The sequence below is a fragment of the Camelus bactrianus genome, chromosome 4, assembly GCF_048773025.1.
Source record: "Camelus bactrianus isolate YW-2024 breed Bactrian camel chromosome 4, ASM4877302v1, whole genome shotgun sequence".
Classification (NCBI taxonomy): Eukaryota; Metazoa; Chordata; class Mammalia; order Artiodactyla; family Camelidae; genus Camelus; species Camelus bactrianus.
In genome coordinates, this window is record NC_133542.1 from 30,404,891 (window position 1) to 30,418,606 (window position 13,716).

At 44.2% G+C, this 13,716-nt stretch overlaps 1 protein-coding gene across 5 annotated transcripts in view; it reads right to left on the reverse strand.

Annotated features, from left to right (window-relative positions):
• RCL1 (RNA terminal phosphate cyclase like 1) overlaps positions 1 to 13,716 on the reverse strand; it is a 55,852-nt gene that overhangs the window by 2,920 nt on the left and 39,216 nt on the right. For 4 of the 5 annotated variants that reach the window (XR_012506355.1, XM_074361614.1, XM_074361616.1 and 1 more), the window contains 2 exons: positions 10,983 to 11,139; positions 5,962 to 6,065 (listed from right to left, as the gene is read on the reverse strand). Coding sequence is in view for 4 of the 5 variants with exons in the window: in XM_074361614.1 (XP_074217715.1) it covers positions 5,962 to 6,065; positions 10,983 to 11,139 (261 nt within the window). In the remaining variant the exon portion in view is untranslated. Of the gene's footprint in view, positions 1 to 5,550; positions 5,628 to 5,961; positions 6,066 to 10,982; positions 11,140 to 13,716 lie in introns of those variants that run through there. The other variant, XM_074361615.1, reaches the window with a different exon arrangement.

The following is a 13,716-nucleotide window of genomic DNA, read 5'->3' on the forward strand; positions in this document are numbered from 1 at the left end:
TATATGAGCACTTCCAGGGCAACGACCTTAACCCATCATACCTGTTAGGTACTATATAAGGCACTCAATAATGGGGCACCCAATAAAATTTGGGAGTTAGGGCTAATTTTGAAAATGACTTCAACATTCTTAGCAGTTAAGGGAACTCAGTTCTTTCCCTGATAGCTTTGGCATCTTAATAGCCATTTGAAATTTTCAGGTTTTTGCTCTCTGTTCCAGCCTCACTACCTCCCCAACCCTGCCCCAGGGGAAAAAGAAAACAAACACATCAAACCCATAAATAAACAGTCCACATCTGTGGGCAAAGCTTACAGCTGGCAGCAACGCAGAAGCCAGCCTTCTCACCCACTCGTCTGCATTCTAAGGAGGAAACAGCCTGTTCTCTCTCGCTGCTGCCTCAGTTCTAACACAGGCCTGAGGCATGCTCTGCTCCCAGAGCCTCCCCAGTCTACTTCACTCTGAATTGTTCAACTGTGCTGGAAAAACCAGACACCCGCCCAGCTGGCAGAACTCCTGAGAGGCCACAGCCTGCTTCTGATCTCTTGGGGAAGGATCCGAGAAACACAGGCTTGAGTGTGCAGGCCTGCATATTTGCAGCTTTGGGGTATTTGTAGCCTTTGGAATCGTTAGAAAAAGCAAAGTCGGTTCCACTTTTTACATAATGTTCTGCCAACCCTTCAGCCTGTCTGAGGAAGACTGTGTAAGTGACTGGATTGAGGTACATTTCAGGACGTCTTCCCACCTCCAGCCCCATTCTCCCTGTCTCCTGTAGGTGGATATCAACATGCAAACATGCTCAGAAGCTGAGAAATAACTTCAGATAGATAATATACAGTCTCCTTAAGAAAATGAAAATCAGAGAATAAACTCGCCCACATCTATATGTAGTTCAACAAAGCCACATTCAACGCTGGTCCACATCCTCCTCCCCAGCCCCAGAGCTCCGCAAGGCTGCAGGCACATGCTGGCCCCACGAGGCACCATCTCCCTTTCCTTCTCTTCTCTTCCAAACATCATACTGTAGATCCACACTTTCTAGACACAACCACTCGGCCACAGAGTCAGGCAGAAGAGGCACCATGGGACACAAGGACAACCCTGCTCCTCTACAAATAACCTCTGCACAGTATGACTGGCAGCTTTTCAGACTAACCCTTTTAGGCAACTGGGATTATGTAACTCCTATGTGAAGGATTTGAATTCCTGACTTAAAGAAGAATCTGTAGTGAGCTTTGCCCCACCCCCGCCAGAACAAAGTGATTTATTTTCAGGTAGACAAAAGAACACCAACAACCTACTTTTCATGAAAGCCTCCAATCCATCTGACAAGCAGGTTCGAGAGAATCCTGGAGCACAGAGTTAATTTTTCCTGAGTATTTTCTGGGAGTGGGCTGTTCCCACGACCACTGCTGGTCAACAGGTGAAGGCCATTGGGCTCAGGGTCATCTGCCCATTGGATCTCAACTGCCTGGAACTTGCCAGGTTGCCTGGCCCTGTCCCTTAAATACAGCCCCTCTTACCAGGTCCCCTGTCTGAAGCCTGCTGGAGAGGTGTGAGAGATCACGGTGGGGCTCTCTCTGGCAGTTTCACAGACACAAACCAAGACAGAGGGTCCTGCCTCCTGCTCCACCAATCCTCTTGGACACTGGGGTTACCTACCTCTCAGGTCTAAGGAATTGCTGTGCAAGTTCAGAGGATGGAAGATCTGGGGGTGAGATCTGAGGGTGGGAAGAGAATCTGCTCAGTGGGGCCCCCTGTAGTCACTACATAATAGCTTTTAAATATGCTGGTGGTGCTTTTTCTGCCAAAGAGCAGCTTTCCTGAAGCGCAGCTGATCTCTGCTTCAGGAATAAAGTTATTACATTCAGTTATAAAGGCAGCAGGACACAGAGAGCCAGGCTGGCTGCACTCTCAGGAGACATGGGCCCTGTTCAGCCAAGAACTCACTATGAACAGGTGACTGACCTCTCTTTTTCATATGAAAAATAAGGATAGGATATCACTTGTTTTCACTGTATGCCAAATATTTTCTGGGGCTCAAACAGCATAATAAAGATGACAGGGCTTCCCAGATGTAAGGTGAGTGGTGTTGTGTCAGCTCCTGAAGAGTATTTAGGCAATAGTACCCCAAAAGCAGCAGGCTCAGCCAGCAGGTCCCAGTCTTCCTGTGCATCATCTCAATTATCTTTACATCACTGAGACAGAGCAGGTGAGCCAACAACCCCACTCAGTCGGTGTTTAACAAGGACCCCAGCACTTCACAAGTAGTGGACAGAGGGCATTTATTAAAGCCAGAATAAAACAAAGTGACATGGCTTATTTTATACTTACAGCTAAAGACAGAAGGAGATGATTTTACGAAAATTTGAAACGAGGACTCTTGAAAGATGCAGCATGGCCTCCCGGCTCAGGCATGGAGGTGCCTGGAGTCCAAGAGAATGGACTGAATCCCAGATCTTATTGAAGAGCACATGGGTCAGGGAAGCACGGACTCTGGACAAGACATCGGAGTCTGAACCCACTTGTTGACTGTGTGTCCTGGGTCCCAGTGACTCAATTTCTCTGTGTCTCAATCCCCTCACCTATAAAATGGAGTGTATAGCAGTACCTGCCTTTAATCACCCTTGTGGGGTTATCATGAAAACTGAATGAGTTTGTATTTGTAGCATGCTTAAAACGACATCTGGCCAAAAGTGTCATTAAATAACCACCTACTCACAGAATTCTCAGGATCAGTAAATAAGATGTGTGCAGTTTGTTTAGTAATGTGACTGCAGGAAATTAGTTGTAAATTTAAAAATCAGTGGATACAGATTTAGAGACAGCTGAGTAGGCAAATGTGCAGCCAATTTCCGGCCTCAGATCGCCCAAAGCCAGTTCACCAGGCCTCCTGGGTTCAGTGACCACAGCAGGAGACTGGACTTCCCAGCACACTCAGCACTGACGAGCTCCGCCGGGTGCTGCTGGGAACACTAAGTATCTGACCTCGTTCAAGCCTTGCTCCATCTCCACAAGCCCTTGAGTTAGGACCATTCATGCCTCTACAGAGGAGACTGAGGCCCAGAGATGCCAAACCCCTTGTCCGTGGTCTCCCAGAGCTGTGGGGTAGAGATGGACTCCAGTCCAGATGGGCTGGATGCCAACACCTGTCACTGGCAGAATGCAGAATGCCCTGGTAACTGCAATCTTGCACCGGAAACAATTTCTGAAAGTGCTAATTAAGACGCTCCCTGATACATAATCCTTCTTTTAAATAAAGTATAAATCCTCCCTAAACTGTAAAATTAAGCTTTTTTGAGGGGAAAGGAGAACCACCATCACCAACTGTAAACCACAAATTTTACAGAAATAGATTCTCCATAGACCAGCATGTTATTCAATACTATTCTACTCTACTAAAAAAAAAAAACCAAAAAACAAAACAAAACAAAAATCTATGTATCTATCTATATATCTATCTATCTATCTCTGGCCTTCCCAAAGAACTTCACACAAACAGGCTTACTTTGTCAAGTAACACAGAAAACCACTACCAGTCAGCTCTAGCAGTAAGACAGAGAGAAGAGGAAAAGGGAAGAACAGAGAGATCCTTATTTTCCAGAAAGGGTTTGAAAGCAACACTGCAGGAAAAAAAAACCATCCTCCTTAATCCCAGTGCTCTGTAAACAGACATTTAAAAAACTATTTATACAAATCAAAGTGTGCAAACTGCCAGAAAAAACAACATTTCTTTAGACCAAGGAGGGTCTTGCTTCTGGTTTTCTTCATGAATCTGAGGTTATAGAAAACAGTTTTTTATGACTTCAACTGGACATAAAAATAAGTGTGCTAGTTTGGGCTCCAAAGCTTTTGAATTCAACTAAGATAAGCTGTTCCCCTGCTACCATCATCCTGACTGTGAATTCTGTCTCCTTTTCACCCTTAACTGCATTCAAACATGTGATGATTACTTTGCCTTTCCTAACATCCTACATATTTATTCCCACCTATGCCCTTCATCACTCTGGGCCTCTGGAGCCTTCTACAGTGAATAAGGGCAGGAAAGGTCCCAACTGATAGAGCTTTCAAAAAGAAGCTCCCTTCCCCTCCCCGTGCTAGCTTGCACAAGAAGGGAGGCTGCCCTCTCCCAGTCTGTGGCCACCTCTCTTACAGGAAGCCCCGGGAAGCAGGTAAGCCAGAGGAAGATTGTCCCGAAGCCCCAGCCTCAGGCCTCAAAGTACATAAATTTGCAATCTGCCCCATTCCTATAAAGCTCCATTCAGAGCAGACCACTTTGTTTTCCCATGAGATGTGTGATTTTAGGCAAGGTTTCTGCAAGACAAGACCCTGTAATTCATGTTTAGTGAGGGGGTGTGTCAAAGACACAGAAACTTTAAAAAAATATCCAGTCACATCTTGACTGTCTCCACTGCTGCTAAAAAAGATGATACAAGGCCGTGTAGCCAAAAACAAAAACAAGCAAACAAACAAACAAAACTCTAATAAAAGAAAAGAAAAGAAAGAAAGAAAGAAAAAAAAAAAAAACCAACTCTCCCCAAAAAAAGTGTCAAGGAAAAATAAAAATATACATTCCATTTTTCACATAATGTTCTGCCAAACCCCATGCCCCATGACCACACACATTTCTAGACACCATCTTATGCCATACGAGCAGTCAGGTCTTCCACTGCCCTGAAGTAGAGATTGGGAAAGCAGCACGAGGCCAGCTAACAAGTCGAAGGGGACCGTGGTGGTCACACAGCTATCAGGCGCTTCCAGCAAACTCTGGATGGGAAGCCAGCCTCTGCTCTTAGGGTGCTGTGCTCCCGGTCCTCACCACCTCTCCAAGTGCCTTAACTGCAAAGTCTATCTTTGCAATGTTGATTCCTGATGTCAGTGTGCCATTTAAGATTACCCAATTTCAGGCTTCCTGTCCTGTGCAATACTTTACACAAGTTATCAGGAGATAATGTTGTCCTCACCAGTTTCCTGTTTATCAGTCTTCCCCCACTGCTAAAAGAATGTATTCTCTTCCATACCCTTGTTCAAAAAAAAAAAAAATCTTCCACCACCACCTTTACAGGGGGCAAAAAAAGCCTCCAAATGAATCTTTTTCAAGCTGTGGTTTCTACATACCCAACACCATGGTGCAATGGTACACTGTGCTCTCTGTGGTGCCCGCCCCTTTCTCAATGTGATGGCACCACCATTCTTCAGTTATCACAGTACTGTACCTTTCAGATATACAGCATCGGTACCATGATAACCGAAAAAGGACAGTTCAGTCTCATGTCTACTTGAATATTTCCTCCTACCCAAGGCCCGCTTTCCCAACTCCACACCCACAGGTAGCCACAGAATGATCTTCCAGTATACAGACACATGTACACACAGATGTCAGTGCTCAAACAAACTGTTCTCAGCAACCTCGTTTACTATCAGTGGGAATGCTTCTTTCACTGTGCTGTTTAGAATTCAAGACTTTATGAGGATCTGCTCTTTTTGGAGAGTGCCTGCTTTAATACTCCAGCAGTCAACTTCTGATAACATCCCACAGCCTCAAACTCACCTCCGCATTTCCCTCCTAGTCCAGTGGTGTTACTATGGACTTTGCCTCTTGGACAAAAAGGCAGTTCCTTTAGCCATGGCTAGGGAAAACAGAGATTTAAAATACTAATAACAATACCCAAGCTATAACAGAAGCAGGAGTTAACCTCCAAAATGGAAACAAGATCTAAAGCACAGACAAAAGAACTTTCCAATATATATCATGCATCCTGAATGACATGGGAATGACAGGAAGGAAAGAAAGGAAGGCAAAATCCTCATTAAACACCAGGTGGAAGTGACAACCTCCAGTGCACTTAAGGATGAGTACATGTAGATGTTCACAGGATGGTGCTCAGTTCAACACTGGTGTCATTTTATGCAACTGGAGGATTAAACTGGACAGCATAAGGAGGCTGAAAGAAGATAACTCACGTGTAGGGAGAGAGTGGGCCAAGGAGGACTTTGGAAACATCCTGCTGTCCAAGGGTCATGAGCAGCAGAGCCAGGCTTTGGTTGGTCGAGTCCACACATCCACCCTATAAACAGAAACACTTCAAAGATTAATCATTATACCAACCAGATAATGGAAAACCAACAAAACAGAGGGGGAAAAAACAGACACAGATGCCTAAAGTATCAACCCACAGAAGAGCAGATTGCAAAGTTCAAACAATAAGAAAACTGGGTAAGTGTCTTTTAAAGAGTAACCCTCCTATCCACTAACTTCAAGGGGTTGAACAGTTAATCAAAACAATTGTAATAGCCGACACTAACACAATGAACAGACATTTACATTTACTGAGGTATATCTAGTGAACAATTAAACTTTTTCTTCATAGTTAAAGCAGTAGCAGGACATATAAGCAAAAAAGCATAGACATTTATGGGAAATATATAGTTAATTACCAAGGGGTAAGTGAATGCTGCTTCTGTTTATCTAATGTCAGATCACCACAGCTACTCTAACACAACAGGACCTTTCCCCTCAAGAGTGTCACCTACAGCACTTGTTCAGTTACGTTCAGAAACTGCCTGCCACGGGACATGAGATGTCCCTCTTTATCTCTTCCCAGGTGCCTTAAAGCTGAAGAAGTGCTCAAGTCAGATCCCTCCTTTCCTATTACTTATGCATTATTTCCCCCCACTTTTTCCTTCCAAATCAAAAAGCAGAAAAGGATTCCTTCCAAAAACTTTCTCCTGAGGTACAACTGCTTGGGCTGCCTTTCTTCTTTCAGTATTGAATTTCTTAACCATTTCAGTCGTTTTGCTTCTATGTGATGAGTGTTTCCATTTGTGCCCTAAAGACTACCTTTGTCTTGGATCATTCTCTCTGGGATAACTTTTTTAAAAACAATTCAAACCTATGCTGTACATAATGAAAGCAGGATGACTTCGAATCTCCACACATTTTGCACGTGTCACAAGAAACCCAGTTTCCGATCACGGTACGTCACTGTCCAAGGCTAGGCTCTCCCAGACTCGGAACGGCACAGGTGGTCGTCCACTGCTGCTTAGGTGGATACACCTCTCTCCTTTTTAATGCCTGTAAGGGTAGGGAATACATCCATTCTCAGGTGTAGACACTCATCCTCTACTGTCAGGCCCCACATATGACACAGAGTAGGGAAATCGGGGGTGGATCCTACTGTTTGCTCTTTTCTGAGTTAATAAAGGACAGTAAGTATTTATCTCATTTAGCAAATTTTAGGACAAGAAGAGTTATAACATGTTTATTTCCATCTAGAAGGAAAACTTGACCCATGGAGAATGTAAGGACCAAAAAAACTGTGTTTTAGAGAACTCGCTCCCTTTCATAAGACTGTCTAAAATTAAATTGTTCTCTTCAGTCTCTGCTTCCTATCGCTATGTCATTATTCTGCCATTCTCAATTATTTTTATTATGTAGTAGACCAATATTTTGGTGCAATAAATATATTAGGGTCTGTGTACAGGATACCGAGGAAGGAGAGGTGGGGCCACACTCACAGCAGAGGATGCAATCCTTGTGCCGAGTGGCTTCAACCTCTCTACAAAGAACTGACAATGAGCAGGAACCAATAATAATTTAAGGTTAGGATAAGGCTATGAAGCAGCTGTGGGCACGGGGACTGCCAAGGTGGGCAGGGGGAGGAGTGCTCACTCACCTGGCACCAGAGGAAGGCTGTGGGGAGGTGGGGACTTGAGCTGGCCGTGGAGCAATGAGCAGGATTTAGAGAGGGAGGAAGAGAAGGAGGATGGGGGACACAGGACGCAGTAGGTAAGGAACAGCCAGGAGGTCAGCCTGAAAGTGGCTGCATGCTCTCTGTGGAGGAGAAGCATGTGAAACTGCAGGGAAAAGGTGGAGCCAGAAGCCTGATGTAGGGCTTTTCTAACTGAGTCAAGGGTTGTGACTTTATCTTGGGAAAGTGAGAAGCTGGTGAAGGTCTCTGAGTACAGGAGTAACAAGACAAGATCAGTGTTAGGAAGAAATTTAGACTGAAGAGGATGCTGGAGATGATTTGGAAAGGATTTCCCCTCTGTAAGTAGGGAGAGCCAGAGTGCGTATCAAGGGAGGAGGGGGTGACAGGGAGGAGAGTAGCAGATGGAGGCAGCAAGAGATGGGTAGGAAGGGCAGTTCCAGAAAGCCTGGAAGGGAGTCAAGAGGGCTTGGTAACTGATGAGACATAATTAGATCAGAGGATTAAAACTTTGGTAATAATAAACAGTACCTTCAAAGGAGGTGGATTTTTATTACCTACTTAAACCATGTCACATCACAGACTTATAAAGAATTATTCACAAAAAACACGAGGCATTTTCATCCTTTTAGCAATTAAAGATCACACACACAAACAAAGGAAGTTTTCGTAATGATCTAAAACAAAAAAGCTTGGTCCAGGCCAATGAAATGGTTTAGAGTAGAACTTAACTAGAGTAAAAAAATAGAGTAAAACAACCTAATTCAGACTGCATGTGTTCTCTCTTGACTGTGCTTTCACCTTGCAGTTTATAATCTGCTATTACAGGGATATAAAACCCACATTCCAGCTGTGCCTGTAGGCTCCCATTAGGTTGTTCTGCAATGCGATGCATCCTATTCTCCCAGGTCTACTGGAAAGAAATGGATGCATCCCCACAGTCAAAGAGAGGGCCTGCCAACCACCACAGGACCAAGGCAGGGAAACTTGAATCAGACAATATGGGCTGAGGGACCCACGTTATCTCCTGCAAAGCCTTTCCTCACAAATGTTTAGGTGACTAACTTCTTGAACTAAGTAACTGACAGGGCAACCTCTTAATCATTAATTCCCAACTTTTAATTACTACTCATCTTTCAAAAAATCACTAAATTTAGCATCAAACATTGGACTGATTTAGCAACAAAAAAGCTGAGGACAGATCTTGACCACACTAGAATTGTGAGAAGATACTTCCTCCATTGGGGGGATTTCATATGATAGGAAATTTCCTTCCTCTGCCATTTCCTAGCTGAATGGTGAGTAGCAGGGATAGGGTCACTCTACTGATGACACAGTTATAGGCTGTCTTCCATTTAACTAGATGGACATTACATAAGCTGGAAATTTTAGTGAACTCTGAAACAGTTCATTTTTACCTACTGCATCTTGCAACCAATGAGACATTTAAAAGAATGCTGACTCGGATCAGGGGAACAGACTGTGAAGATAAGCTGTTTTCCTTAGTAAGACCTGTGCAGGGATCAATACCCATGACCCTGCTACAGTGATAAATAAATTACTGGGGGGTGGGGTATAGCTCCGTGGTAGAGTGCATGCTTAGAATGTGTGAGGTCCTGGGTTAAATCACCAGTACCTCCATTAAAAAAAAAAAAAATTACAGTGGCAAAAGGAAGAACTAACAAAACTACCACTGTACCTGCCTTAGTGGGTTTATTTCACTGGGTTCACATTTGATTTTTGCTACTTTAAACATAGCAAAACATCCTTGAAGACTTCAGGAAAGAACCACAGAGATATCTAGCAACTGAGAATAAATACAAAGGTAAGAACAAAGAAGAAAGGCACTTCTGCTTTTTAGCTGGAGAACAGACGATTTACAAACACTACACACCATCCAATAGCAAATCACCCAGAGCACAGTCAGCCCTCCACATCCACTGGTTTAACCAATCGCAAATGATGTTTAATTTCCATTGACTGAATTAGCAGATACAGAAGCTGTGGATACTGGGAGGAGGGAAGAGACAAAATATACCATGCCGTTTTATGTGGATGACCTGAGCATTCATGGAATTTGATATCCATAGTGGGGCAAAGGGGTCCTGGAACCAACCCCCAACGGATACTGAGAAACGACAGTGCAGTTCTTGCTGATGCTCAGTTCAAGAATGTGGGCCCTAGCATGCATACACAGCAGAGGAAAAACCATCCCTGGAGCCTGTCCTGGATTTTCTGCATGTCAAGGAAAAGGTTTCACCTTCCTGAGGCAGAAAAAAACAGTGCAGACTAACAGAAATCTTGGAGCAGGATTTGCGACACTCCTCTAACACCAAGTATATAGACTTGTTTTTTGTTTTTTTTAATTGAAGTATAGTCAGTCACAATGTGTCAATTTCTGATGTACGGTCTCCTAAAGCATGAATTATCAGGCAGCTTCACCTTATTTCTCTTGCCAACATCTCTCCTTCTCCCCAAGTTCTTCCTTGCTTATTTGGAGTCATCTCAACTATCTCTGGGAAACAGAGTAAAGTGTGTGTGTGTGCAGATGTGCACATTGCTCATACAGATCAGAAGAGAAAGGACTGTGGCAACTGAGGACTGGTCGGGCCAGGCTGGCCTGAGCTGTGTTCCACCAGCGGAGCTGCAGAAGTAAAGCGGTAAGTGGTGCATCCGGTCTTCAGCATTGTGTCACCTTTTCTTTGTCCCATGTTCTCATCTTCCCAAGCTCCCTACCATGCTAACACAGGCCTAACTTTCCCAGACATACTTCTGTGCTCCAGAACACCCTGCAAAATCTAGCCTGTTGACACTGTTTCCTATCTGAATTAATTGTCACATGCAAATCCAGACTTCCAGCTTCTTGAAAAATGTGAAAAGCATGAGCCCCCACTCACCTATGGCAATGAATGGAGGGCTGAGAGACGGTATCTGCTTTGATCAGGATGGTGTGTGCTCTTCAATTGGCCAGTCTCCATCTAACATGCTTCATTTTTACCTTCTCTCTCCTGTATGACACCATTTCGGTTCTTTGCCCTCCCAATTGAAACTTACCTGCCCTGTGTCCCACACCAGTGGGAATGGATCTCTGCTCATTGGCTCGTTTAGCCAACCCACTAAACTAGTTAATGCTAAATTGTTTAATGGGCAGGAATAGGTTAATTCCTTGACTGAAGAGCTTGGAAGAGGAAGAAAGTTGCTAAGGAATAAAAACGAGAGACAAGGAACTGCTTTCTGGTGGCTCCCCTCCCAGACCTGCAGAGGCTGAGGACATACCCTATAGATTTCTTCGAGCAGCAGCTTGGCACAGTTCCTGCCCAGGTCCTCGGGAAGCACCGCTGCTCCCTGGCCCTGGGGGTTGGAGGCCAGTTCAGCACTGAGGAAGGTGCCGTTGGTGGTCTCAGCAACCAGAGACAGCCCAAAGCCCGGAGACCTGGAGATTCAAAGGCACAGACACTGAGTAACACTAATGAAGTCAGGTTCACATTCATCAGTAAAAAGAAAGAATAGAGAAAAAACATCTTTCTGTTGGTACTCTCTCTGGTTACTTCAGGCCTTACTAGAGTTCCTACTCGCTTACTCTGGAATTGTACGTGATGCAGTGAGGGCACACATGGCCAAACAGAAGGAAATACAAATTTGCTTTTCCTATTAGCCCTCCCTTCCCCCACTCCTACACTGTAAAAGATCCTACTGTGGGAGTCTGTAACAATCAACACTGACAGCAACACTAACAAGGGCTACCAATTATCAAGCACCTACTTCCCACCAGTTTCTGAGCTAGGGGCTTGACACTACTCTGCAGAGTAAATATTACCACCCCCATCTTACAACTGAGGAAACAGAGAAATCAAGCAACCTGCACCAAATCCACACAGCTAGAAAGAGACTGAGATGCATTTTAAATGCAGATCTCCCAGACTCCAAATGTTTGTTGGTGCAAAGCTTTCATGCACCCAGGAACTGGGGCACTGTGGTAAACACAAGAGTTCCTGCTCTCATGAGGCTTAGTGACAATCAGTTTGATGCAAAATAAAATCAGTCCACAAACAATAAGAACGAGCACCTCTCCACAAAATTTCCAGAGTTGACAATTCACATCTACCTTGCCCAGTGCCTTTAAAATAAATTCAGCTGACCCTTTAACACGGGTTTGAATTGCGTAGGTCCACTTATATGCAATGATTTTCTTCACTAAACACGTACCACAGTACTGCATGATCCTAAGGTGGCTGAATCTGAGAATGTGGAGGAACCACAATACACGGATATGGAGGATGACTGTAAGTCATACTCGGGCTTTCGACTGCACGAGGGTCAGCACTCCTAACCCTAGTGCCGTTCAAGGATCAAATAGACATACTGCCTAGCAGTACACTTCACATGCAATCACAACACAGACCTGCCTACTTTAACGCAATTCAGGATACATGTTCATGAAGCATTTTCTATGCGTTTAGCACAAAACTAGTCAAAATATTTGTTTCACAAAAACTACAAGTAAAATTAATAATGTTTCAAATATGTGCTATGAGCTCATGATAGGGAGGGAATTTATTGGTCAGTCCTTAATTTCTTTAAAAAAAAATTGATTGTCTATGTAGCCAAAGGTTAATTAACACCTGCCAAGGGAAGAACATGCAGTAAGAACAGAGTTTCCAGGGCACTCTGAGTCACGCTTAACAACTTAACACTGTACCCCCCAGCATCACCATGGGACGTTTAAAGCATAATCTCAAGTTGCCTATGAGTCACCCGACCAGGAGGCAGGAAGGGGCACCCCGCTCATCAGTAGGGGCAGAAGCACACAGTGGAGGGAGGGAGAACCAGGAGAGAGGCTACTATCACTGCTCTAACACACTTACCTGTCTTTCCTAAGAACTTCCGAATTCTTCCATCCATGTGAAACTTTTGAGGTGCGTGTACTTTTTATTACAATACACTTTATGTTTAATCAAGATTGTTCCATTTGATATCGTATTAGTTTTACAGAAAACAACATGATAACATACTACGCTCTATGTATGTCACTTCAATTTCCCCTCCACAATTTGGGGTACGTGTGTTATCAGGCCTATTTCAAGTTATGGCCACAAAGCATCTGGTCACCAGGTGACTCACTGAAGATGTGCATTAGTACAGTTTGCAAATGACAGCCTTTAAAACTTCGGTATAGGACTAGATTTTTCAAGAAGTCGTGATGATGAGAATCAAAATGGGATCACACTGGACAAATGTGTGCTGGACAAAGAGCTGACACAGGCCACCAAGAACTGCTGGCCCCCAAGGTTCTAGGCCACAGCCACAATATAAACTCTCACTCCTAGACTTCAGTACGCCTAACCTGAGTGGATACTTCACTGAATTACCAGAGGAAAACACCCAACCATGACTTTATAGTGTCATAATGGAGAACGAAGATCACCCTTTGTCAACTGTAACTTGAGATTCAGAGAGCTAAACACAAACTTAACAACATGCATTGGTTTTATATGTAATTTTTTAAGTGGAGCTTGGAGTAGATGACCCACGGGGCTAAGTCATACCCACATCTGGGATCCGTGTGTGAGCTTCCTATTTGCTATTAGCAAGCATGGGCCCGGACTAGCATTAGGGTCAGCTGAGACAATGCTATTAGAAAAACCCATATGATAGCTAGGGCAGCTCGGCCCTCATTCTTGCTACCCTCTGGTCAAGCAAGAGGCCAGACAGATGAGACACTATGGAGATCAGGCCATTCAGAGCTGCTGCTACTCACCCTCCCCTACCCCTGGTAACCTCTCTCCCCTTAAATCCAGACCTGTGGCCAAGAAGGGAAGAGAAAGGAGAGAATGGCATTAGCAGTTCCCTTTTCTGCAGCACCTGCTATGTGCCAGGCATTGCACTACTGGCTGACAGATATGATCTTTTAATCTTTATGGTAAACCTAGGGAGGCAGGTGTTATCACTCCCATGGTATGAAGGAGGAAAACACCAATGTATTTGAGCAATACACCAAAGGTTTGGGACC